This window comes from Gastrolobium bilobum, unplaced genomic scaffold (assembly GCF_033153095.1).
Source record: "Gastrolobium bilobum isolate Gb01-03AN ecotype WA unplaced genomic scaffold, APGP_CSIRO_Gbil_v1 utg1377, whole genome shotgun sequence".
Lineage (NCBI taxonomy): Eukaryota > Viridiplantae > Streptophyta > Magnoliopsida > Fabales > Fabaceae > Gastrolobium > Gastrolobium bilobum.
The window spans coordinates 42,157-69,586 of NW_026899985.1; the positions used below are offsets into that span (position 1 = coordinate 42,157).

At 36.8% G+C, this 27,430-nt stretch overlaps 1 protein-coding gene across 3 annotated transcripts; it reads right to left on the bottom strand.

Moving 5' to 3' along the window:
- Positions 1–182: 182 nt before the first annotated feature.
- Positions 183–27,321, bottom strand: LOC133294646 (phosphatidylinositol-3-phosphatase myotubularin-1-like). Of its 3 annotated transcripts, XM_061493352.1 has the most exons (19): positions 27,096–27,321; positions 26,897–26,965; positions 25,831–25,905; positions 23,935–24,006; positions 23,090–23,159; positions 15,822–15,871; positions 13,894–14,183; positions 13,736–13,809; positions 13,538–13,601; positions 13,108–13,167; positions 5,438–5,537; positions 5,226–5,339; positions 4,591–4,760; positions 4,376–4,460; positions 3,942–4,169; positions 2,662–2,721; positions 2,516–2,580; positions 1,366–1,642; positions 183–1,127 (listed from the first exon to the last, which is right to left on the bottom strand). In XM_061493352.1, exons 1-19 carry the CDS (start codon positions 27,207–27,209, stop codon positions 609–611), a joined length of 2,556 nt encoding a protein of 851 aa, XP_061349336.1. In that variant the 5' UTR covers positions 27,210–27,321; the 3' UTR covers positions 183–608. The 3 variants fall into 3 exon arrangements, with proteins under 3 accessions (XP_061349336.1, XP_061349337.1, XP_061349338.1); XM_061493353.1 differs by lacking the exons at positions 25,831–25,905; positions 26,897–26,965; positions 27,096–27,321 and having other exon boundaries at positions 23,097–23,159; positions 23,935–24,001; XM_061493354.1 differs by lacking the exons at positions 25,831–25,905; positions 26,897–26,965; positions 27,096–27,321 and having other exon boundaries at positions 23,094–23,159; positions 23,935–23,982.
- Positions 27,322–27,430: the final 109 nt, after the last annotated feature.

The window sequence follows — 27,430 nt, forward strand, 5'->3', positions numbered from 1 at the left end:
AAATGCCGCTTAACGAAATACAAAGAAATCAGGACATGTAAAATTCAGCTCCTTCATCACTAGCTCGGTCTATGATTTAGGATGCCATTGTATCTATGTTGACCATTGACATCATGCATAAAGATGTCAGCCTTCATCACATTGTAAAGGGGAGGAATGGAAGGAGTAATGCAAATGCCTGTCAAGATCGGGATACCTCATAAAGATATGGCACCAAATTATTATTGCTGTACATAGATCCCTCAAGGAATGTAACAATTAGAAAAACCTGATAATCTATACAAAATTGATCTATTCAAGCACAATTGCAATGTAAACACTGATTATAATTATCACCAAATCTACAATAATACACGTGTCTATAATAGTGTGGACCACCATGATGCGTATCTGCCCAATACACAACATTCAAGATGGTCTCCCGCCAACTCTTATAGCCTGTACAATTTCTCGAGACCCAGTAAAAATGCCAGGTTCCATCATTTCTCCTCATTTTTCATAACAAGGTGAGTGTTCAAAAGAATTGACTATTTCATCGCAGAAAGAAAACCAAAATTGGTTGATGTGACTGTTCACCATCGGAGTCTTTTAGGAAGTAAATTCCCTGTTTACTCAGACTTGAAATAACTATCGTCAATTGATAATTGGTCAAATGCATCAAAATTTGCCTTCAGACCAACAAATTGGCTACCTAGTTGAGCACAACCACCATTTGGCCACCTGCAGCCTCCATCTGCAGAGCGAAAAGGGCAGAGAGTTTCACATACTCGACGAATGCCATTGTTTCCATGATCATCATCTGCTGTAACTGTTATTGAAACAGATAGATCCTTTTTGTCATCACGCACAGTACAATCTGATTCTTTCATCGGGGAACAATACGAAAAGTTTTGTGGTGCTTCCACTGGGTTGCTTTCAATGTCAACCGTGCAATCACCACTACCAGAGAACTGAACCTTGCACCCAATTGACTGAATTGCGCGCTTTATGGCCATATTTTCTTTGCTTGTCCTCTTGGCAATGTTCATAGCTGAGCTGTTTTGCAGCTTCTCATGTCGTAATTCAGCGTTCAATGATTCCATGGCATTTGTAATTTCTTTAGCTTTCCGTTCTGCAGCTTCTTTAGCCTGTAAACATCCCACGCAGCACTAATAACATTAAAAGGAAAAACCAGACACATAAACAGTTCGATTCATTCGGGACAGTGGAAAGAAATACAGAATTGTTCTTATAATTGATAAGCTTACAGAAAAAGTACGAGGACATACCAACATGGCATGTTTTAATGGCCACCCACAAATGGGGAAAGACAACGGCTTTTAAATGGGACATATTCATAAGCAGAAAATTGAGGAAAATAACTACCTTCTGCATCTCAGAGAATTTCATAATAATCTTCCTACATTGCGCTTCAATCTCCCCAGCTTGTGCTTCTTCAGGGCATGCCCAACGAAGGTGGAATTGGGGCCATAAAATTGGGGCTAACGCTGCTGCTGGGGGCAGAAGAGGACCATTGTGCTTCAGCGGATCAAAAAAGGGATTATAATGCACATGGGAAACTCCTGATGTCCTCAAATCAGCCAAGTATACCCACAAACATCCACAAGCTTCAAAAACATTGCATTGCTTCCTCTCCTTCTCACTGAAAAATAAATAAATAAAATAACATGCAATCAGAACAAAATACAATATCTACAACAACCAGCAACATGAAAGCTGTTATTCCCCTGATGCTTATTTCCCATACTTCATCCTTATTTATACATGTATCATTTAATAGATGTTCTTACAACTATCTGGTCTTCTTTCCAGTCTTAATACATATAGAAGGGGAATGTTCCTTACACTGACCATCTATACCGAGTTCTAAAATGATATCATCAGACCAGTATCACTTACTACTGCAGGCTATGTTACTGTGTCAGGTTAAGTACCCTTGTGGTATAGATATATACCTTTGAATGAAAAGGTAAGGTTAAGTGTTACAGAGCTCTTAAAAGCAAAGGTATTATTGACAGTGAACATATTTAAGATTCATCAATAAAGAAAATTTAATTGATGCAACAGAAAATGCTGACTGAGTCAATAAGCATGACATCAAATCATGGAAACTTGATTATTTTTCATTTAACAAGGTGCTGTTTGATATAATAGGTAGAGAAAGGCTATTCAATTTGCAAATTAACTGACAAATAATTTAAACAATATTACTAGGAGGCGCTCATAGCTATAGCAGTGAAAATAACAATACTTTTAGGGGTAAAAAATGGGACATAATTTATATAACTATTAACTGTATCAGCCAATCAACAAAATTTGGATATTGCTGTAATATTATCATTCTTAAATCCTGAATTATATCTCACAAATGAAACCTATACAACAGCCACTTCGGTTCCATATTCAAGTTATATTTCACCCCTGATGAGTTTCACTATGTTCAAAATGAGATTAAAATGCATGCCAATGACCACATCCATTCCATGGGAAGACAAGTTGCTAACAAAAAGAATACCTATTACATAAGAAGTTTCCAAAACGACAAGAAAGCACGCCATCTAAGAAGTCCACCAGGAAAGCCTGAATCATGAAATAGCAGGAAAGATGTGAGGAAGAAAACCATACAACAAAACAAACAGAGAAATATTCAAGAATACATACCGCAGAAAACTCAAAAGCAAAAGGATACATCCGCAACAATTGTGAAACACAATCAACCCACTGAAAACATATACCAGACAGTGAGATCATATTAAACACAAAAACTGAACATAAGTGTTAAGCAAAATGTAGATTCAAACCCAAGCCTATTATCAACTGCTTTTATTATCAACTCTAAAAGCAATGAGATAATAGTTAGAATAATGGAATGACCATCCAGACTCCAGTGTCTACCTCAACATGCAATTCTTCAAGTAGTAAAAGACAAGCTAAATAGGTAGAAATTTTAATTTTTAAGCATTCATAACAATAATTAATGTCAAATCAAACAAAAACACAGATAAGGGTACAAGGTCACAAGTTCAAGTCATTGTACAAATGTTGATGTCCCCAAATAAAATTATGAACCAACCATTAACTCAAGCAAATAATACAAATCATCCTTGAAATTGAAGCATTGTCACTATAGAGAAATTTAATTTTTAAAAAACAGTAAACGCCAAAATAAACTATAATATCTTAAACTAGTTTGCCCGCTCAATAGTATCATCATCAATACAAAAAATACCAATATTGCTTTGTGAAGCCTTGTTCTTTAGCACTATCTCCAAAAGTCTCCAATTCCATATGGCTAGTATTACACGTATGGTCTAGTCTAAAGTTCAAAGTTCAGTTCATTGAATGGACAGATAAGGAAAAGGAGACAAAAGATAAATAAAAGAACGACTCTGCTTCTTTCTTTTCTATTTTGTTTCCATGGTTTATAAACTCTTCAAAACTTTCTTTAATCTCATCCAAAATGCAACAATTTGAAAAACATATAAATCTGTGTGATGATGTGTTATAAAACAAAACAATAACTCCTATTTATACTAATACTATACTCCTAATCATAATTAAACATGGAAACAGATTATGAAATATAATAAAACATGGATATCACTCCTAAGTGATAGAAACCAGAGAAAATGAGAGAAAGAAAAGAAAGAGAAAGAAAATACAGAAGAGAAACCAGAGAGAAAGTAGAGTGTTCTGATATTGAATGTGAAAACTGATTCAATCTGTCACAAAGATGTATTTATATAGCTAGATGATAGGTGTAACAGCATAACTGTCGAACCATCTAGCTGAGTCAGCATAACTGTCATAACAGGCTAGGCCAAAGACTATTGTACGAGTAGTTGCTCTAACACTAAGAGATCATCTAAGATACTATAAAAGATTTTAAGGTACAATAATGGTATTATAAGATACTTTCTAAATATTCTAACAGAACAAACCTGCAAAAAAATGGGAGAGCAGTTGTTTGAAGAATGTGCATGAGATGAAGCCGGAGGTTGAGATGGGAATGCTCCAGATGACTGGCGCATGGATGATGATGGGATATTGCCAGTCGAAGACTGCCTAGATAACTCGAAAGGCATGTTGCCACTTCCAGAGACAGATGGCGTTCCCAGACGTTCGGAAAATGGATGACCAAATGCTAGCCAATCTTTTTCAACAAGAGCCTGCATAAGGAAGAAAATTGCGAAGTACAATTAAAAGAGAGCAAGTTTACTGATTCATTTTTAACATGCGACACATACAGCTAAATGACTTGTTTGACAATTGTAGAATGCGTTTAACTGTGGCTATCAAATAGCAAAGTGGAGGGAAAATGGCACATCTTAAAAATAGAAGACATTCAATCAGTTGAGTAATACAAATTCCTTACCTGAAACCCTGTGAATGTCCGATAATATGGATCAAGCAACAAATTAGCAAGTGAAACCAACTGGCTTGTCCTGTCCCATCCATCACTGCCGGAAAAAAAAAGGGTTAGGTGCTAGATACCAAACCAACTTGAATATCCATAAAAGGGAAAAACTGAAAGACTCCAATTTAGATTTCATAAATTTAGGTAAGTGAGAAAATACACCATCATAGCACCTGCAATGTACAAGAACAGAAGCTTTTTCTATCGCAACTCGAGCAGCAATCCAAGCTGCACCAGCCAAGACACTTTGAACATGCAGTAACCATCCACTGTCCCCAAGGGTTGATACCGAAGCAGACATACTACTTAAATTGCCACCACCCCATGTCGACCCACCATGTCTCTAAATAGAATTCATAAGAAACTCACGTGAAGTTAGAAACACAGGATCTGTTAATTGATCCCATACAAAGTTACTCTAGCCAATCATAAAACAGTTAAGTACACTAGTATTTAAAATGCCATTAATTAGAATTCTTGCTAAATTAAACAGTCTTTATGTAACATTTTTTGCATAAAATTAAAAGTACCAAGCAGGATGCCATGATCATCATTTGTATCAAAGCCATTTAACAGTTTAACCAAGTTACTAGATGATTCGTAGAGGGAATAATAGTAGCACTTTAACGCATACACCATGGTCCACATTCAACTTTTTGAAATGAACCAAAATTGTAAAAGGTTCTACTTCAATACTATAATTATCAGAGCAGAATTTACCAACATCACCAAAGCATGACATTTTCATACCCTATTCAATACAGTGAGGAAACAAACAGCTGAAACTTTTTAACATTGACATACTAACCAAAAAAGATGACATTCCATCTGATGATGCTCTGCCGTGAGTGTCCATGTATTCTCGGAGCAGAGCAAAGCTGTCTCTCATTGCATGGATGTTTTCAATCCCAAAAAAAACTATCTGATAATATAAAACAAAAACTTAGATGCTTAGAAAATATAAACAAATTTATATTAAAAAACAAAATCATAAGTAGACATTTCAAGACTATTTCAGACCTCAGATTGAAAATAGTTCGATGATGATTCCGAACCACCTCCCATGGCTCCATTAGCTAATGCATTTTTCCTTGGCCTCGCATCAGCAATATATAGCTTTCTATAACAGAAATACAATTTTGAAAAAAAAATAAAAAAATTAAAATATGCATGGAGGATGGCAGCAAATTACCCCAGTGCCCCCCCCCCCCCCTTTTCAAAAAATAATAATAATAAAAACAAAAAACAGAATGCATAAGGATAGCAACTAGTATACATTCTGTAAAGAACCTTGGGATACACCACCCCAAAAGCTAGCTCAAAGGGTGGAAGTGCCCAAAGCCTTATAAACTCCACATTAGTTGCACATACAACCAATGTGGGACTATATATCTCAACACGCCCCCTCACACAAGAGCCCATTGGGCTTGAAGAGTGGACAATGCAACAGGCCCAGCCTACCTGTGCTAAGAAATGCCACAAGAGAGAGTGGGGAGCGGCGAGGCTCTGATACCATGTAAAGAACCTTGGGATACACCACCCCAAAAGCTAGCTCAAAGGGTGGGAGTGCCCAAAGCCTTATAAACTCCACATTAGTTGCACATACAACCAATATGGGACTATATATCTCAACACATTCAGTTAAATATTTAAATGGTGATATAATTACTTAAGAAAATATAAGAACTCAAGCCTTCACCTACCTAACTTAACCTTTTAGGAGAGCTAGTCCTCAAAATAATATCTAAGCCTTTATGACCAAGCGGTCAAAATTTCAATCCTTATCGCCCCGTTTTTCATAATTAAGTTGATTTTCAGCACAAGGTAAAGTGGGCATATATATTGTCCAGACGTCAAGCCCTAATGGCTCTTTTGTTAGGGATCGTTAGTTTTTTTTTTTTTTTTTATAGTATAACCTAGAGGTATCCCCATGCAACCTCCTTCAGCCACCTTGTCCTCGGAGTACGACCCCAAAAGCTAGCTCCTCATTGGAACAGCGGGTCCATTGAGCTATGCCACCGGAGGAAGGATGAGACTATTCTCCCATCAAGGAAAGAGGTACATCCTCTGACCTCCAAAGATTTTTCAAGAATTTGCTTGTGTCAGGGTTTGAACCCATGACCCAAGCAAACCCTTAGGAGCTCAATTGCCAATTGAGCTACCCTTGGGCATCTTTAGTTTTTAGTAGAGGTTGCCCTTGACAATATTCACTTATGATTGATATTTAATGTGGATGTAGACTTCATGTAGAAATTCATTAAGATAGTAAGTAAATCACAAAAATAACTTATGCTCTTGCTTTATGTAGCAATGAGCAGCATTGTTCACAATGCTATAACATTCAAATCTTACATTATATAGAAGATATCTGCAATTATTTATTTCCTTTATTAGCCAGATTATGTTTCCTTTACTTTTAGGATTTGGGTTTATTCCTTTAGGCCCCTTAGTTTCTTTATAAATATTGTAACCCTTTGTACATGATACCTTAAGCAATAATATTTTCCAAATTGTTTCTCCTTTCAACTCAGTGTCAAAGCCCTCGATTTGAGAGCATATTGCTCTATTGCCACCTTAAATGCATACTCTCTTTTATTCCTTTCACGTGTCCAAGCCATTGCCTTTAGTGCGGATCCTCTAGCATAATTGTCATGCCTCCGCTACCGATTCCTTTCCCAGCGGTCTCCGGGTGGATACCTTCAAGTCGATTATAGCTCCAACAACCATGCATGCCAGATAAGCAACTCCCCAGAAGCCGCATCACCTCCAGCAACGCCACACACTCTCACGCATGGCCAAGATCTTCTGCACGTGAAGTGCAAGTGCTGCCCTTCTGCTGACACGTGACAGTGTGTGCAGGTCTGTTTGTCTCAAACCAACACTTTCTTGGATTGCCTTGTTGTCCTCGTTCTTATCTTGTTGATTACACATTGTTCGGTTTGTGGATCGTTGATCTCGCCATAAAGTTCAAATCTTTTTGGCTCATCCAGGCCACCTTTGCTTACATTTGTCATTGTCATCGCTGTTTGGAAACTCATGGATTGCAGATATCGGTGCTACTAATAATAATATGACTTGTTGCACTGACTTGTTTCTCTCTTATAATCCTGTTGCTGGTATCCGTACTATAGATGTCGCTAGTGGATCACACACATCTGTTGCGGGTTCTAGTAACATTCAAATTCAACACTCCTCGTATCTCAAAAATGCACTTCATGTTCCTGAACTCTCCACCAATAATATTACTAGAGTATTCAATTATATTGTAACTTTTTTCTTTACTCATTGTGTTTTTCAGGATATCACCACAGGGAAGATTATTGGAGTTGTTAAGGAGCAAGGTAGGTCATGCTATCTCATTCCAGAGTATAGTGCCGAAGATACCAAGGACCCGTGTTACGATCCCTAATAATAAAAGCTGAGTCAACAAATGGTTAGTTATGGTAATAATATTCCCTTTTTCTGTTAGGCGTGTGTTTTGTGAGGTGAGGTTGAAGTGACTATATAGAGGGAGGGAAATTATTGTAAAGGTATCTGGGGAATATAGGGACCTTTTGGTATTGGAATTGGGAGAGAACCAGGGTCCCTCCAATTGCTCTGGGTAGTAGTAACACATGGGATACTTAAATTGTAATTTTTCCTAGGACCTTTAATTTCAGATTGGGACCTTTACAAACAATTTTTCCATCCCTATAATTTCAGATTAGAATAGTGTAGAATCAGTCTTATTCATCGTTATTTCTTCCTTTCTTTCCCATCAATTGGTATCAGAGCTCTCCGATCCAAAGGGGCTTTGAACCACACCAATTAAAAAAAATGAGAAATCAATTTTATAAAATGAAGATTCTATATTTTCTGGGGAAGAAGCTTGGGGATGGTTGATTCAAGTTGAGAAGTACTTCGAGGCAAAGGGAATTCCGGATACTAAAAAGCCATCGGAAGCTAGGAAGGCGTTCACGGGTCAAGCTCGAATCTGGTACCGATACTAGTTTAATCCAAAAGTTAGTACATTTCTAAAAGCTTTCTTCAAGGAATTTCAACTGGAGGTTTGCTTGGTAGATGATGAACCTCAAAGGCTAGAATCCAAGTTGCAACAAAGATCTGTTAGGGAGGAGACTGAGACCATGCAAGGAGAAAATAATGGAGGAGAACCATAAAGACGAAATTTCGGCGAGCTTTCAAGCAATGGTTCAAATCACAAACAAGGTGTTGATGGATTCCAGCCAAGCCAAGCCAAAATTGGTGATGAAAACAAAGGGAAAAACAATTGTCAATGGAAGGGCAGATTAGAAAAAAAAACGAGGAGACCGGTATTGTTTCAATTAAAGGTGACAAGAAGGAAAAAGAAAAAAGAAGCTCTTTCCGACAAGGAGACGACCATGAGTGTGTTAAGATAGCGTGGGTACCAGCATGGCCACCGCCTCCTGCGGTTGTAGTTGACCCACCCCCTTTGCCAAAGCCACCGGATAAGCACCATCGTGAGAGAGAGAGAGAGAGTTGTTGTAGCACCACTACAAGCAGAATGGGGTGCATACGCATAGAGAAGAAGAGAAACAAGCTAGGTTAAATTTGGAAATGGGTCAAATTGCAAACCTAGCCCAAACTAATGATAATTTACAGCTGGCCCATGCCAATGACAATGGTACTCCTATTACTTTTTTATGCAACAAATGGGCTAACAAGCCCATAAGTCTAGGTGCTGAACTATTGAATTGGCTGCAAATTGTTGTTAAATGGGTCCAAGCCCAAACCCATGAAATCTTAAGTGGGCTTGTTGACGCATGGTCCAAACAGATTCTCCCATCTATGCTTCGTGAAGGAAACGTTTGTGTTTAGCAATCAAATGATTGAATGCTTTTCTTCACAGGTGTATGCAGAGGCAAACTCACGGGTTCTATTGATTGGAGATTTTGTTTTTTCTTTCATAGAAACCACACAATGGGAAGAAAAACAAGAGGTAAAAGTTATAAATGCCCGATCAAAATCTGAAGAATATATAGCTGAGAAGGTGTTTGATAAAATGCCTCAAGAGAAGTATGATTGCAATTGAGAAGGTGTTCAATAAAATGCCTCGGAGAAATGTGATTGCTTGGATTTCAATGATTTTCGATTATGAATTAAACAAGTGCTCCAATGGACAGATTATGCTAGTTCACAAGATGCAGATTGATGTTGGTTCTGCAATTTTTGTTTTTGCTTTTTCTCCTTTCTCACAATTGCTATCACTTGATTCAGGGTATGTAGGTTCAAGACAGAAGTATGGATTAGTTCTAAGAGTGGAGCACCATGTTGGTAAGAGCGATATGCCTAAGCGGGATGAGTTTCCACCCATTATGTAAGGCTTTCTAATGAGTACGCATTGACAATAAGGATGGATAGAATGGAATCAATTAGAAACACAACATTCCAAAAAGGCTGTTTTATAGTTAAAACACTTCAAAAGGAACCACTGTGGGATCAGCCAATGGATGCTAAGCCTGAAAAATCTACTTCATATGAGGAGACAACATTGGCTCCTCCAAGGACAATCTCCAAAGAGCAATGGAATCCCAGTGGAAGTTATAGTGTTTTGGGCATACGTGGATCCCTACAATTCAAGCAATGGGCATCTTCCAACCTGTTATTGATAACTAGCCAGCCTACTCCAGATTCTCTGATTTGGCTTCATCACAAGTGCTTAGGGCATCTTCCATTCAGTTTGCTTAAGTCTATGTTTCCATCTTTGTTCTATCTCAGTTTGTTGAGTGATTTCATTTTGATGTTTGTGAGCATACAAAACGTCGTGTATCTTTTCCTCCTAGAGCAAAAAAAAGTGTTGACCCTTTTGCTATTATTCATTCTAATGTTTGCGACCCTTCTAAGGTCCTTAATGTGTATGGAGCTAAGTGGTTTATTTCTTTTATTGACGACTATACTCATATAACTTAGATATTCATGATAAAAGACAAGGAAAAACTACCAGTGTTGTTCATCTAATTTTATCATATGATTGAGACAATTTGGTAAGAATATCAAACGTTTGAGATCAGATAATGGTAATAAGTATGTCAACTAGCGCTTTTCCCAATTCATTAAAGATAAGGGTATGGTCCATTAACTCACATGTGTGGATACCTCTCAACAGAATGTGATTACTGAAAGAAATAATCGTTATCCACTTGTACTCACTACAGCATTATTTGTTCAAACATCTATACCCATATCTTATTGGGGAGAATGTGATTACTGAACTCGCATGTGTGGATACCTCTCAGCAGAATGTGATTACTGAAAGAAAGAATAGTTATTTACTTGTACTAACTAGAGCATTATTTGTTCAAACATCTATACCCAGCTCTTATTGGGAAGAAACTATGTTAACTGCAGCCTATTTGATCAACCATTTACCTTCTCGAGTCCTAGGTCATATCAATCTTATTCATTGCATGACCTTATTATTTCCATCTGTTCTAATTATGCAGAGTCTTCAGCCTCAAATGTGTTTGGGTGTGGTGCCTTCATCCATGTGCACAAACAACACCGAAGTAAATTGGAACCTTGTGCCCTTTAGTATGTCTTCCTTGGTTGTGCTCCTAATAAAAAGGGATACAAATGCTATCATCCTCTCAGTCGTAATTTCTTTGTCTCAATGGATGTCACTCTTCATGAATACGAACCTTTTTTCCATCGTCCTCACCTTTTGGAGAAAAAGGTATAGAAGCTTTGTCCGATTTTTTTGAGTCTGAGTCTTCTTCCTTTCCGTTACCTAAACCTCATGATTCTAACTCTCCTGCCCTAGTAGATACATTACATGATAATGAACACGAAGATTTAGTTGATGAGGCTGATAGTTTGTCTGACACTTCATATGATATTGCTACCTATCAACCCACATAAAGTAAATAAGGTTGGGACATCTGAATTGTATCAAAGGAAGAAACAAAGCACACCACCTCACCGGCAACTACAATTGTCTGAATCACAGGTAAGTATTGAATACACTACTTATGATCCAGAGCCTAATTATAAATGCTAATGACTTACCCATTGCTTTGAAAAAGGGGAAAATTTTTGTACCCAACACCTTATCTCTTGTTTTGTCTCTCTAAGGACTTTTTTGTGCAACGTAGAAGTTTTATTTCAGCACTCAACATCATTTCAATCCCGCACGAAGCATTAAAAAATAAGAATTGCACGATGAGATAAATGCTTTAAAGAAAAATAAAATATGGAAAGTTGTTGATAGGCCAAAGGAAAAGAAAGTCATTGGGTGCAAGTATACTTTGAAATACAATACAAATGGTAATCTTGACAAGTATAAGGCTCGATTAGTAGTCAAGGATTATACAAAGACCTATGCCATTAATTATGAAGAAACATTTGCTCCGCTAGTAAAAATGAACACGAGTCCAATTGTCCTTGGCCGCTCACTTGGATTGGTACTTTAACAAATTTGATGTAAAAAATACCTTTTTCAATGACGATTTAAAAAAGGATGTTTACATGAAGATTCCACCGGGATTTGGCTTCACAAATGGAGATAATAAAATGTGTAAGATAAAGAAGGCCCTATATAGGGTGAAGCAATCCTCACGTGCTTGGTTTGGAAGATTTACCAAGGTCATGTTATCATTAGGATACTAGCAAAGTCAAGGAGACCACACACTCTTCTTTAAACACTCCCAAGGAGGTAAGATTCTCCTAGTCTATGTTGATGACATTATTATAAAAAGGGATAATACAATTGAGGAACGAGCTCTTCAAGAAATACTAACCGTTGAATTTTAGTTAAAGATCTTGAAAAATTGACATATTTTCTTGCAATAGAGGTTGACCATTCAAAGCAAAGAATCTTCAACTGTCAGCGAAAGTATGTTCTTGATCAGGATCACAAACTGGGAATCACAAACTTAGGTGTAAACATTCTAGTACTTTAATTGAGCAAAATCACACACTAGGAAACAAAGAGGAGAGCCTTCTAACTGATAAAGGGCAATATCGACCGCTGGTAGAAAAATTGATATATTTGGCTCATACTAGACCTAATCTAACTTATGCATTTAGCATTGGCACGACCTAAGGGAAAAACACTTGCATGCAATAGAGAGAATTTTCCAATATCTTAAGGCCACACAAAGCAAAGGACTATACTTATACCGATTATGCTTGGTGTGTGACTGGTCAACGGTCTACCTCGAGCTATTGTATATTTCTTTGTGGAAACCTAGTAACATGAAGAATTAAAAAGCAAAATGTGATTGCTAGGTCAAGTGCAGAGACATAATTTCAAACCACAGCCCAAGGTATTTGTGAACTGCTATGGCTAAAAATTGTTCCAGACGATCTCAAAGTGAAATGTGAAAAACCTATAAAGCTACTTTGTGATAATAAGTTAGTCATCGCTATAGACCGAACGAAACATATTGAGATCGATTGCCCGTTCATTAAAGAGAATTTAGATAGTGTATTGATCACAACTCCATATATTCCGTTTGGTTGGCAACTAACTGATCTTTTGACCAAGGGACTAATCACTCATAAATTTCAAGAACTTACTAGCAAGCTGGGAACGATAAATATACATTCCTCAGCTTAGGGGGTGTGTTCTAAATATGAAAGATATCTATATTTATTTGTTTCCTTTATAAGTCAAATTTTATGTAGCAGAGAAACATTGTTCACAATCCAAGAATATAACATACAAATCTTACCTCCTTGAGCCATCATCAAGTTTGCTGCAAAGTGCAGCCACGAGTTTTTCATCCATGTTGCTGCAGGAAAATACATGGAAGCTTGTCACTGTTTTGCCAGTTCATTTCTCGTAAAAGAAGAATTTATACAAAGAAAAGATTAAGGACAAAAAAAAAATAAATGAAAACAAATTAGGTCAACAGAGTTCAACACCAACCCCCCCCCCCCCCCCCACAAACAAAAAAAAAAAGAATTAAAACATAGTGTAAAACTTCCAACCTTAGGAATTGATACAAGAATAATACTATATTATCATGTTAAACACTGCTGTTTTTACTTAATTTTTATGACAGTGATTATAGGATATTGTTCTCATTAAATCATTCCAAAACAATTAACTTATTCCTTTTGCCTTGAAGAAGGTATATTTGATTAAATAGTTTGCATTACCTCCTCATATTCATCATGAGACCAACTAAGGGTTGGGAAGAACGTGCAAGAACTGCTCCGGTACCTATAACTCATCACTTCCATTAGTTAGAAGGTTCAATAAAATAAAGAAGAATGAAAAAGGAAAGAAAATCAAAATAAGAAGGCACAGAACGGTGCCGACTATTTAAAGAAATGAAACCAAGATTTTGTACATACCAGGATGACACCATGAAACTACAGGCAATCGACATCTTGCACGGAAGCTACAAGCCTGGAGCACTTCGTCATCGCTAGCATCAGGACAAAACAAAGTAATCAAACAATTGGTTACGGACAAGGGGCAAAAGCAGAAAGTTTGGCCCTCGATAAAATACCTGATGATATTTGGAACAAGCAAAGCAAATGGATAACTCTGGCACATTGTATAATTGGAATTCACATTACTTATTCTCCATAAGTCATTTGACAAGGTGAAGGACCCGCTTTCAATCATATTGATTGATGCACGATAAGAACCTTTGCAAAGAAGTCGAAAATACTCATCCAACAAGCGCACCAGTGGAGTAGTGTTCTTAAACCTAGAAGGTCCAGATGTAAAAGCATAAAGATCCCAGAGTCTGGTTGGCTTTGTACACTTCAGCAGTGCATTAAATATAACACGTCTCTGTAAGATTTTAATAACCATCATTAGATCCTAAACATGCTCGAAGAAAATGACAGCATCCACTCAAATGTTCACGACAACATCCTCAATGGCTTACAGGACTAAAAAATGCAGCTTACCCAAGTACTTCAGAAATCCTTTATTAATTGTATATTATAATGAGACAGTACAACAAGGATTCAAACGAATGAAAAAAGTATCACTAAATTTCCTGATTTTCTCTAAAAAAAAAAAAAATCTGCCAATGAGAACTGGCTCAATTGGTAGGATCAAAATTCAAGCTGCACTGATGTAAAGGTCTTGGGTTTCATTCTTGCCAAAGATCCCTACTCCGGAAGCATCCCCTTATTGTGGTGCACGCTGCCTTGGTTGTGAAAAAAACTTATTCTCCTCCTTATTTTCTTTTAAAAAAAAAAAAAAAATTCTAAAGCACGACTCTTGGAAATTCCTTAACGGCAAACCAACCTTAACTGCTGACGCCATTCCAAAATGAATACATTGACTCTAAAAAGTAATTAGTAGGAGCCTATGAGGAGATATATAACAACTAAGACAAAAAAGTTAACACTAAAAGACTTTCTGAATAGAAACACGGGTTTGGGACTTATTCAATCCATGTATGATGATGTCAATATGTGACCCAATGACTCATTTTAAGCGGCGCATAAGATAGAAAAATTCATGTCAATTTGTGTCTTGTTTACTTTTAAGCATACTTATTAATCTCAGATACCAGCGCGTAAAATGCTATAGGGCTATAGAGGGTAGCACTACAACGCTATGTGCAACATAATTTGATCTACCCATTATAAAACTATTGTAAACTCATGATTTGGGGTGGGTTTATAATTCAATGAGCAATGATTTCAAAGCATATTATTATTTAATACGTATAAAAAGTATGGATAATTAATTTTAAAATAAAAAAAAATTGGATCATAAAACATACATAATTAATTTCAAAATATTTAAATTTAAAATTTAAAATAAGAGAAACTGAGGATAACATATTTTATTTGTTCCTTGATTAGGCTAGCTTCAATACAAAAGTAACCCAAAGCTACATGGGCCACATCTTCAGAAGTCCAACATTTGTTTTTAATTTTTTTTTAAATACTTAATATTTCTTTTTCTATTCAGATTTAAAAAAAACAAAAGTGACCTTCTCCTTTCTCAGTGTGTTATCTGAAAACCAAGAGTAGCACTTGCAGTTACCGTCTCTAAAAAATCCATCTATAGGGTAAATCCTTTCTTCTTCCCCAAAAAGCCCGACAATCCATCTTTTTGCAGAAACTACTATAGCGCCGCAATAGCCGCTACCCTTAATCTGACCATCGCGCCGCGGTCTGTGGCGGCCGGCCGCGTCGCAACCCCGCTAAAGCGGCGCTATTCACAAGTATGCTTTTAAGGTGAAGAAAGGAAAGACAAAACGGATTAAAATTGATAAATTAGGAGTTTTCACAAATAGCCTTTCAGTTGAAAAGAATTTCAATGACATTTTGACCTTTATATAAAGGTAGGATTCAAAATTATTAAATCTCCACACAGTAAGTATGTGACATATTTAATAAACCAAAGCAAAAAACTGAGAGTAAGGATTTTATAAGAAGGTCATGACTGCTGTTATAGTAGAATTACCTGTTTTGTACGAGGCCTGAAACCAAAGACTATAATTCTCATGTCTTTTCCTGCACATAAGAGCAAAGATAAGTATTTTCTTTAATTAAAGAAGAAATTTATTAATATTTATTAAGATTTGGTGAGAAAGTGGGAGAAAATGTGAGAAAGCTAAAGGAGATAGAATTCTGAAAAGTAAATATTATGAGAACTTGCAAAAGTTTATACTAGCAAGAAAAGAATGTTAAGAAATCAGTGCAAGAGGCAAGAGAAAAGGTTTTATCCAATTAGTACAAAAATCTTGGAAGCAAGGGTGGTGAAAAAGGTATATATAAACTTGCAAAGATAAGGGATAAGAAAAGTAAAAACTTAACCCGGATTAGATTTATCTATATGAAAATCAAAAACTTTTGGTAAGAGATACAAAAGCTAAATAAAGGTGGATGAACTATTTTAATAAGCTTTTTAATGAGGATATCGATAAAAGCGAGGTGAATTTGGAGGACACTTATGATGATTTAAACATAAGGTTTGTGCGTAGAATCAAAGCACATGATGTTAAGGAGACATTAAAGAAGATGAAAACTAGTAAAGTTGTGAGACCTAGTGGTGTCCTTGTAGAAGTATGAGAGGCCTAGGGGATCTGGCAATAAGTTGGTTGACAAATCTTTTCAATACGATTCTCCAAATTAATAAGATGACTGATATATGGAGGAAAAGTATGCTTGTGCCTAATTAAAAAACAAGGGAGATATCCATAACTGTTCTAAATATAGAGACATTAAGCTTATGAGCCATACTATGAAGTAATAGGAGAGAGCTATTGAACATCGCTTGAAAAAAAGAGACCACGATCTCTGTATTTCAATCTACGTTTATGCTGGGAAGATATATCATGGAGGTTATTTCCTTGATACGACTATTAATGGAAAAATATTGAGAAAAGAAAAAGTACTTAAATATGGTGCTTATAGATCTTGAGAAGGTTTATGATAATGTTCCAAGAAAAATGCTATAGTGGATACTTAAGAAGAAAAAAGAATCATAAAAGTATGTAGAGGCAATTAAAAATATGTATAATGAAGCTACTACATATGTGAAGGTTTGTTATGAAACATCAAATTATTTTCCTATCATAGTAAGTGTAAACCAAAGGTTAGCTTTGAGTCATTATCTTTTTACTCCAGTTATGGATGAACTAACAAAAGATATTCAAAGTGAAGTGTCATGGTTATACTATTTGCATATGACATTGTGCTTATTAATGAGACCAAAGCTGGTGTTAACAGAAAACTAGAATTGTGGAAAAACGTGTTAGAGTCTAAAGGATTTACACAAAGACAAAGCAAGACTGAGCATATGAAGTAAGAGATTACTTCATCAAGAGATGGAGATCCAGATTTTGTGAATTCGCTTGGATAAGAGGTACCCTAGAATGATACTTTCAGATATTTGAGATCAACTTAGGAAAAGGGTGAAAAGATTGATGAGGATGTAAATTATAGAATCAGAGCAGGGTGGATGAAAGGTAAGATGAAATAACATTGATTAAGGAGGTTTAGGAACATAATGCGAAGACAACTGGATGCTTCCGTAAAAACAAAAGTTTGTTATCAAGAACTTCACACAAAGAGGAAGAGGTCGGCTAAAACTTATTTAGGGGAAGTAGTAAAACAAGACTTGATGGAGTGAGATATAGATTGGTAGATTGTGTCTTAGGACGGATTGGAGGAAAGCTATTAGCATTGTGGAGTTAGACCCGTTTTTATTCCTATGTTCCAAACAGTCCATCTTATAGTCCTTTTAACAGAGATGAATACATAAGAGAAAAGGAGAGAGAGAGAGAGAGAGAGAAGTCATTGATATGATTCTGATGTAAAATGTATATTGAATAATGAACTGATACAGGGAGAGATCTATTTATAGATCAGGTGTTGCTGACTCAGCAGATAACCAATCCTAACAATCTGTAACAAACTCTAACAGAACCAGACTCTAACAGAATGAGTAATAATCAGGTGTGTGACACACCATAGGGACAATACTACAGCAGTACAGTAAAACCAGTAAACTAATACAAAGCCTTAGTTGTTTATAAGCTAATATGCCCCCTCAAACTCAGGAGTGATGGAGTTGAAAAACATCCAGAACTCTGAGTTTGGATCTTAAGTCAGCAGACTTGGGAGCAAAAAGAGGCTTGGTGAGAGTAACAGCTAACTGATCAGTGGCTGGAATGTGAGAAACAATAAGATCCTTAGATAAGACTCGTTCACGAACAAAGAAAATGTCCAACTCCATGTGCTTGGTTCTGGCATGTAAAACCGGGTTATGGGATAGTGCAACAGTGCTGAGATTATCACAATAGACTTGTGGAGTGGCCAAGGGAACATGAAGCTCACGAAGAAGCGACTGAATCCACAAAATTTCAGATGAAGCAATGGCCAAACTTCTGTATTCTGCCTCGGTACTAGACCTGGCCACCAAGGATTGTTTCTTAGACCACCAAGAGACCAAGTTAGGACCAAGGAAGATGCATGCACCTGATGTAGACCTGCGGTCATCAGGGTCACCAGCCCAGTCAGCGTCACAAAAGGCTGTGAGAGGCAAAATGGAATGTGCAGAGGCTGGCTGAAGCAAGAGACCATAAGAGACAGTCCCTTTAAGGTATCTGAGTATACGTTTGACAGCAAGCCAGTGATCAACTAAAGGTTCTGCCATGAACTGGCACACTTTATTGACAGCAAAACTGATCTCAGGTCTTGTTATAGTAGCATACTGCAATGCACCAACAATAGAGCGATAGTGATGAGGATTATCAAAGTAATTGGAGCCATGCCTTGTCAATTTGCAACTAGCAGCCATAGGAGAAGCAATGCTTTTTGCATCTGACATATTAGCCCGAGCCAAAAGATCTCTGATGTATTTAGATTGAGAAAGAGAAATAGCACCAGTAGAATGTTTCTTGAGCTTATCAAACCAAGCTCTAGGAGCTTGTTTAAGGCCATACAAGGCCTTATTGAGCTTACAAACCAGAGTTTTATTATTAACCTCAAAACCTGGTGGCTGTATCATGTAAACATCTTCAGTGAGGTCTCCATTGAGAAAGGAATTATTCACATCTAATTGCCTTAATGTCCAGCCAAAAGTGAGAGCCAGAGTGAGCATAATTCTTACTGTTACTGGCCTGACAACAGGAGAAAAGGTTTCTGAGTAATCAAAACCTTCTTGTTGATGAAACCCCTTAGCAACTAGGCGAGCTTTATACTTAATGACGGTCCCATCTGCATTCTCCTTGATTTTAAACACCCATTTGCAGCCTATAGCCTTCCTGTCAGAAGGAAGAGAAACAAGAGTCCAAGTATGATTAGATTGTAAAGCTTTATATTCTGCCTTCATAGCATCCAGCCATTGTTGGCTGGCCAAGGCTTGTTTAACAGTTACAGGTTCCATATGAGTGAGGAGAGCAAGAGATCTGGCTAGGCTCTTGGACCTTGTAGTGATAGAGTAAGGGGAAGAGGAAGGACTCACTGTTTGTGATGGCTGATATTCAGAAGAGGAGGAAGGTGAGGAGGAAGAAAGTGGTGACAAGAGTACTGGGGAACAAGACTGACCAGAATTGGAGGAGTTATCTTGAGGAGGTGAGACAGAAGTAGGGGACAGAATTGGTACAGAAGATGACAGAACTGGAGATTGTGACAAAGCAGGTGGAGGAGTAGGAGAGTCAATAGCTGGTTCATCAAGACTGTGAACAGAATGAGTGTTGTGATCAGATTGTGTTGCATTAGTAGGAAAAAAGGTGAATGGTTGGTGAACATTAAAATTGGGAAGAACAGTAAGAGGAATAGAAGCAGGAACGGTAGATGCATTAGGGAAGCCAGGCTTAATATTCCATAGAGGAAATGGAAACCTATGTTCATTAAATAAAACATTCCTTGAAATAAAGACACGGCCATCTGGATTTTGACACAAGTAACCCTTATGATTGGGAGCATAGCCAAGAAATATACACTCTTGAGATCTAAATTCCAGCTTGTGCTTATTGTATGGTCTGAGAAAGGGAAAGCAAGGACAACCAAAAATTTTGAGAAATTTGTAATCAGGTATAACATGAAACAACTTTGTATAGGGAGTTTGGAAATCCAGTACTGCTTTAGGTAACCTATTAATAAGATATACAGCAGAAATAAAAGCATAATCCCAATACTTCATTGGTAGAGAGGCAGAAGAGAGCATAGTGAGACCAGTTTCAACAATATGCCTATGCTTTCTCTCTACCACTCCATTCTGATGATGGGTGTGAGGGCATGCTATTCTATGGTTGATTCCATGAAGAAGAAGAAACTGGGTAAAGGATCGAAACTCCCCTCCCCAATAGGTTTGGATGGACTTGATAGAGACATTGAATTGTGTTTGTACTAGAGAGTGAAAATTTTCGAAAGTTTGAAGTGCATCTGACTTCTGTTTCAAAGGATAAATCCATGTAAATCTAGTATTTGCATCAACAAAGGAAATATAGTACAAGTATCCCATCATGGATTCTATAGGAGCAGGGCCCCATAGGTCACTGTATATCAATTCAAAGGGAGTATTGTAAACAGTATGTGAGGGGGAAGAGGGCAAACGATGGGCCTTACCAATGCAACAATCTGAACAAAACATCTCAACAGCTTTATTATTCACAAGTATATTACAAGCTTGAAGAACAGATTTAAGAATTTCTTTATGTGGATGTCCTAAACGACAATGCCACATTGAGTAAACAGAAGTTACTAGCTCAGAAGACTGAGTAGCAGTCACTGGATTATTACTATTACAAACTGAAGATACTGGTGAAGAAGCAGTATTACAAACAGGAGATATCAAGCTTGAAGGTTGCTGAAAAGGAGTACATGAGACACTTTGTGGAGCATGAGTTGGTGTTTGATGAAGATTGATGCCGTTGAATTTATAAAGACCACTAGAGTCAAGGATACCTTCAAGCAAGACTTTGTGTGTCCCCTGTGATTTAACAAGACAAAAGGAAGGGTGAAATTCAAAGTACACAGAATTATCTTTGGCAAATTGGCTGACACTCACAAGATTTTTCATAATGGAAGGAACAAGGAGATTTGTAAAACGCAAGTGTGTGTGTGTGTGTCAAAGGGAGAAGAAAAATTGGAGGAACCAATAGCTGTGACAGCCAAACCTTGGCCATTGCCTATCAGTATTTGGTCTGCACCACTCAATTGCTGACTCTGCATCAGATTCTGAGGGTTGGAGGTGACATGATGTGTTGCACCAGAATCAGGATACCACTCCAAGGCAGGTGCAGGTGTGGGCAGAATTCCAGGTTGAGCAGTAATCATAGCTTGTGGTTGCACACTCTGAGGACGAACATACTGGAAGGAATGACGTTGTTGAGGTATCTGATTTGTCTGAACCTGAGCAAACATCTGAGGAAAAAATTGAGAATGAGAGGTGATGTTGGGTGGTGGAAGAGTGGGAACAAAGTGCTCATCAAATCTATGCCAACAAGTTTGAACATCATGTCCAAACTTATAGCAAAGTTGGCAACAAACATTAGATCTTCCTCCACTTGCTCCACGTCCTCTTCCTCTATTGTAGTTGCGTCCTCCATAACGTCCTCTGCCTCTGTTTGGCACATATGAGCGACTGGAGTTGTGAAAACCAGTGCTCTGTTCCTGGTTACATAAAACAGGGGCAAACAGAGTGTCACTGTTCACAACATTGCTATTGTTACTCTGTTTTCCAGCTTCTGAATTGTGCTGAGTCAAATTTACTGCTGCAGATTCTGAAATCAACGCCTCTGATTGTCTCATTAGTATTTGTTCATGAGTCATCAATTGAATACTCAAATCTTCAACGAAGTAAGCATTTTCGCGCGCATGAACAGACGCAATAAACGCCATGTATTCAGCTGGTAATCCTCCAAGTATAATATCTGAACACTCTTCATTACTAACTGGACTTCCTATTGACTTGAGAGAATTACAAATACCTTTGATTCGAGAAAGGAACTCCTTCATAGTCTTTGATCCTTTTTTGATGGCGTGTAATTCAGATCTCAGCAATCTTGCTTTTGATTTCATCATTCCTTGGAACAATTTGTGTATTTTGTCCCACGCTTCATATGAAAACTTTACTCCTAATATCTCGTTCAGAATCGATTCTGAAACGGTTGAAAGAAGCCAAGACAGAAGCATTGAGTCTTGTGTTATCCATTCCACATACTCAGGATTCTGGACATCACTGATTCCATCATCTTCTGACAGAAATTGAAGAGGTATCTTAGGATTAACCAAGAAACGATGCATCTGATGTGACGTGATGATTGGATCCACAATTTGATTCCATAGCAAGTAATTCTCTTCCGTCAATTTCACTGTTATCTGTTGATTGAACAGTTGTGGAGCTTTGTTCTCCATCTTCGAAGCTGATTTTGCATGTGACGATGGATGAGATGAAGATTCGTGATGTGAAGATTTGTGATGTGAGGATTCTCGATTAGAGGAAGGTGAATCCGAAGCGGAAGACATGAATAGGCTCTATATGGATCAGGCCTTCAGATCGAAGGCTCTGATACCATAACAGAGATGAATACAAAAGAGAAAAGGAGAGAGAGAGAGAGAGAGAGAGAGAAGTCATTGATATGATTCTGATGTAAAATGTATATTGAATAATGAACTGATACAGGGAGAGATCTATTTATAGATCAGGTGTTGCTGACTCAGCAGATAACCAATCCTAACAATCTGTAACAAACTCTAACAGAACCAAACTCTAACAGAATGAGTAATAATCAGGTGTGTGACACACCATAGGGACAATACTACAGCAGTACAGTAAAACCAGTAAACTAATACAAAGCCTTAGTTGTTTATATGCTAATACCTTTTCCCTTTATCTCTCTCTATTTCTTTCTTTACCTCCCTTTTTTTTCGTTTCTATTTTTTTCTTTTATTTATTTATCTTTTTCCTCTAATTTCTTTACTTTTATTTCTTTAATCTTTTATTTATTTTTATTTTTACTTTCTTTTTTATGTATTTTTCTCTCTATTTTTCTTTTTAATTATTTATTGCTATTTTTTATTTTAAGTGTTATTTATATTTTTGTTTTAATTTTATCTTTATCTTTTTTTTCTTTCCTCAATCTTTTCGCACTTTTCATTTGAGTTCATCTATCACCGGCCCCAATTAGTTTGGGATAAAGATGTTGATGTTATATAGCAATTTCATCAATTAATATTTAAAAGAAAATATGAATCAAGAGGATCTTATTGAAAGCATACCAACCACCTGGAGCAGTCGTTGTGTTGGTGTCTTGTCTAATTGACGAGCATTCGATTGAACCTTTGCAGTCTAAATTTAAATGAGAGCAATACATGAGGTTCTAAATAATTGATGAAAAAGAGCACACAACAAAGTAAGAACCAAAATAAGATGCAGAAATACACTTATTGATTGATAAGACACCAGATCATAAATATAGTTCAAAATTATTACAACATTAATAAAAATAAGAGAATACAAATAAATATTCATTCTTGTGGCTGAGCTGATATGAGCACATGAACCAGAAGCACAAGTTCATTACATGGGCAGAAGGTCAAGATCAAAACAAAAAATTCAGAACCAATCAAAATAATTTTGTTTTAAATTAATAGAAGAAACCAATTAAAATATCAAAGTCCAATTTTCCCCTTAATGAATCAAACCAGGATCATACTTTGTAAGTACTCCAATGTTGTACTGACAGTAACCACAAGAATTTGTAATGATTTGAAGACTGTAAACACTCTACAACTAATGAGTAAATTCTGACTGTAGAATAATAAAAATAAAATATATGTTCAAAAGAGAAGGGATAAAAAAATAAGCAAAGAGATAGGTGGGATTAAAAAAAGGATGAGCATACTCAGACAAGAGGGATATGCATGGTAACTCTAAAATCATTACTTGAATTTCATTTCATGTATCATCTTGTTTATAGAATGTCCAACTTATTTGTCAACATATATGTGAGATGGACAATACAAGAGGGTTCAGGTCAATCTAACACAGCGTGTCCAAATTAAATTACAAAGAACATACACACAAAAGAGAGTACTTTGTAGAAATATTTGTAAGGACTTACAATTTTGTTAAACTTCTCAATGGTTGCTAGTGGTATTGTTCCAAGGGCAATAACTTTTCTAGTTCCCTCACTCTAAAAAAAAATCAGAAAGAACAAAGTCAGTACAAAATATTTACAGATCAATAGGAAGGTGAAAAATTTCAAAGAAATTTCAGAGAGAAACAGCAGAAGAAGACACACAGATACAGCAACAGAGCTGAGGAGCCAAACTTCTTAAGCAATAAGCATCCTTCTGTAAGCAGAATCCAAAAAGGACATGTTTTTTGGTTTATAACTTGCTGATTGTTGGGATTCACATTGAATTTGGTTATTTATAAAATTTGAAAGTCTTAGATATGTGGTATTAAAGTATTTCTAAGGCCTTGTGGCGGTATCTGTAGGAATTTCATATTTATCTGTATTTTGGGGAATGAACACAACACGGGTAACCCTTCTCAAAATTCGGTAGATTTTGTGAAGCTTCCTTGTATAGTAGATACGCCTGAATACTTCGTTGGTGGTTAAGGAATGGTTATCTACAGGTTTTGGAGGCTTGTGTAGCTTGTGGTTCACACTTTCTACTCACCAGTTATGGATAAAAAGTTCAGATCGTCACACCCCACAAACCATGCTTCATAAAAGTTAAAAGCATTTTATGCATATAAGCTCATGATCAATACCACAAACACTACCAAATGATAGTAGCTCAGTTGGCACAAGGGAATTGAGCAGGTGAGGGTGAGAGCATATATTCAATCCTCCTCAGTACCGTCTTTGGAAGGAGTTTAAAGCCTTAATTCTGGGACCTGCCCCAAATCGGACTAGTCGCGAAGCGATGAACCGATTGGAATATCTCCAAAAAAAATACCACAAACGCTAGGTGCAGTCCAGAGTTAACATTCAAGTCAAACAAAAACCGCAGTTTAGTCCCTCACTAATGTGTTCATTCTGAATTTGGTTCCTCACAATTCCTTTTTGGCAATTTGATCAAAAATTTGCATCATTTTAGTACTGTAAAGTGAATATAAGGTAGATTTTGATTGCAAAAAGACTAAATTGATGTATTTTGATTAGAGAGAGACTAGATTGCAAAAATTGATCTGTTAGGGGCCTAATTGAAAATGAACACATTTAGGGGGGGACTAAAATAGAGATTTCGACTTCAAGTTATGTGCCAAAGAGTTCAACTTCTTAGCTTTAGAGTTCATAATTTCAGCTTATAAAATTCTCTTTCACTCCACATTAAAAAGGGTCCCCAAACATCAACATCAACAACACCTTTATCTCAAATTAATTGGGGTCGGTGGTAGATGAACCCAAATGAAAGATACAAGGGTCCCCAAACATTAAAAAAAAAAATACAGAAAAATAACGTGGTTATAGGGATGTAGGAAAGGAGAAAGTGGGTCAAGATGAGTGCTTTATAGGGTCAATGTGAGGTACAAAACAAGTGAACTGAAGCATTTTGGGATGTAGTAGAAGGTAAAAGGGCAATTTGCAGGTAATAGAATGGAGTTTTAATGTTAGATTGAGGGTGATTTAAGTGCTATGAACAATACCTACAGTATAAGTATTTGGAGCTTGGTTGGTTTTAGTGAAAATGGAATAATCAACAAACACTTTGATGAGGTGAATTTTCAAAGAATTTCGTCTCTTTTCCAGCATATTTAGACTTAATTCTCATCATTCAAGCCGAAATCAAAATTCAAAAATTCTCGAAACAGCAGGATGCTATGATTTTTCAACCAAAAACCTTAATTATCACATCATTGTAGTGTCTTTTCTATGGGTATTCAGCCAGCTTTCTAAGTTGTGGGCATTTCCAAATCACAAATTCAAGACTTCTCCTAAATCATAGTACATTGTAAAATCTAGAATTCAGGAGAGGTGTTGGAAATACTACATAAATGAACTTACCAGAAAAAGAAGACGAAAATTTGTTACCATCAACATGCCCGCATCATCCGTATTAACAAGAACAATGCCGTGTTCCTGAAAGTACCATACATCAAACTTAATCTCATACAATATATTCAAACAGGATAAATGTGAATTACAACGTTAAGTCTTGCATTAGTAGTAAAAGTTAGTACAAGATTCTCAAAGCTTGGAATATATAATATAAATGATGTATAATGGTCAATGTAATAATTTTAAGCTTAGAATTGACAAAACAACTTAACCATAACTCCCACAAAACAAAATGTCAAAACTACAAGTTATACGCCATGATTGAGTCAAATAAAATGACTATGGGAAATCTATGTTTCTGAAAAATGAAAATAGAGCAATAACATAACCGAATACAGAGCATATAGAGTGGGCAAGACTGTTGAAGGCAGTGTTATGATTGTTACAGGTCACACATGTCAAACTCAGCACGTGGAGATCAAACAATGTAAGCATTCAAACTGTGAAAATACTGAGGGAAATGTATTTCATTGATTATACCCAATGTGATATATAAAGTCCCAACCGACGAAACAGAAACTAATTAATTATAATAATGGGCCTTAATCAGGAAACTAATTAGTGGGATCCTAATTTACTCATTCTAATTAATTAGATTAGAATTTGAAATTCAAATTATTCCACACAAACATTCTGGTAACAAACACGACAGAACTACTAACCCTAATCAAGTTTTCATGAAATGCAGCTTGTTATCTTATTAGGCAAATAACATATCAAGTTCAATACAAGATTCTGCGCTGATTCCTTATGGAGCTAGCACCAAACCAGTATGCATGTTTGGCAAATCCCAAATCTCCCTAACCACTCTTTTCACTATCCTCACATTCCACACATTTTCGCAGATTCAGCATACATAACAAAAACCAAACTAATTTATTCGGTTGCCATAACTGATCCAAAAATACACAACAATCAACCCAGGTTACCAAAACAAAAAGGCATAAACGGTGAATTTTCAAAATTCTTCAAAAGAAAAAGAAAAAGAACAATTGGAGGTAATATTGCATACTTCGGCCAAAACTCGCTCTGCCTCAAGCAAGAAATCCAGATTCGCAGGCGATACGTGGCGCGAAAATGACTGCAAACAAATTACAACAACAACAAAATTAACAAAAAAAACAAAACAAAACAAAGAAAAATCAAGAAGGTTAAAGAAAACTAAAAGGAAGAAGAAAGAGATTGAATTGAAAAGGGGAAGGAATAGGAACCTCAATCTTGGTCCACTCTAGGGCGTCCCAGCTACCAGTGCCCTCCATCTTGGAGGACTCGGAAGCGTCCCTCAGAGACGTCGTTCGATTGGAGCGGCGTTTCGGCACATCCATACCACCGACGGTGGAGAAGCTCCGACTCCGGCGAGTGTTGTAATAGAGAGAGAGAGAGGAGAGAGAGAGAGAGAGTTGTCTGTTGTTACCGAACGTTCAAGCGTGTGTTAGTGAGTCTCGTGCTCGTGCGTGCCAATAAGCGATGTTAATAATATATACGAAACGTCTGCCACGTCAGTCTTGTATTAATTATATCAGTCTTATCAATAACCAACCCATCA

Coding starts and splice junctions, on each gene's coding strand:
- LOC133294646 (XM_061493352.1), bottom strand. CDS start 27,209: ATGGATGTGCCGAAACGCCGCTCCAATCGAACGACGTCTCTGAGGGAC. Junction 5,538..13,107: donor CTTGATGATGGCTCAAGGAG/GTAAGATTTGTA, acceptor TTTCTGTTATAG/AAAGCTATATATTGCTGATG. Junction 4,761..5,225: donor ATGGAATGTCATCTTTTTTG/GTTAGTATGTCA, acceptor AATTCTATTTAG/AGACATGGTGGGTCGACATG.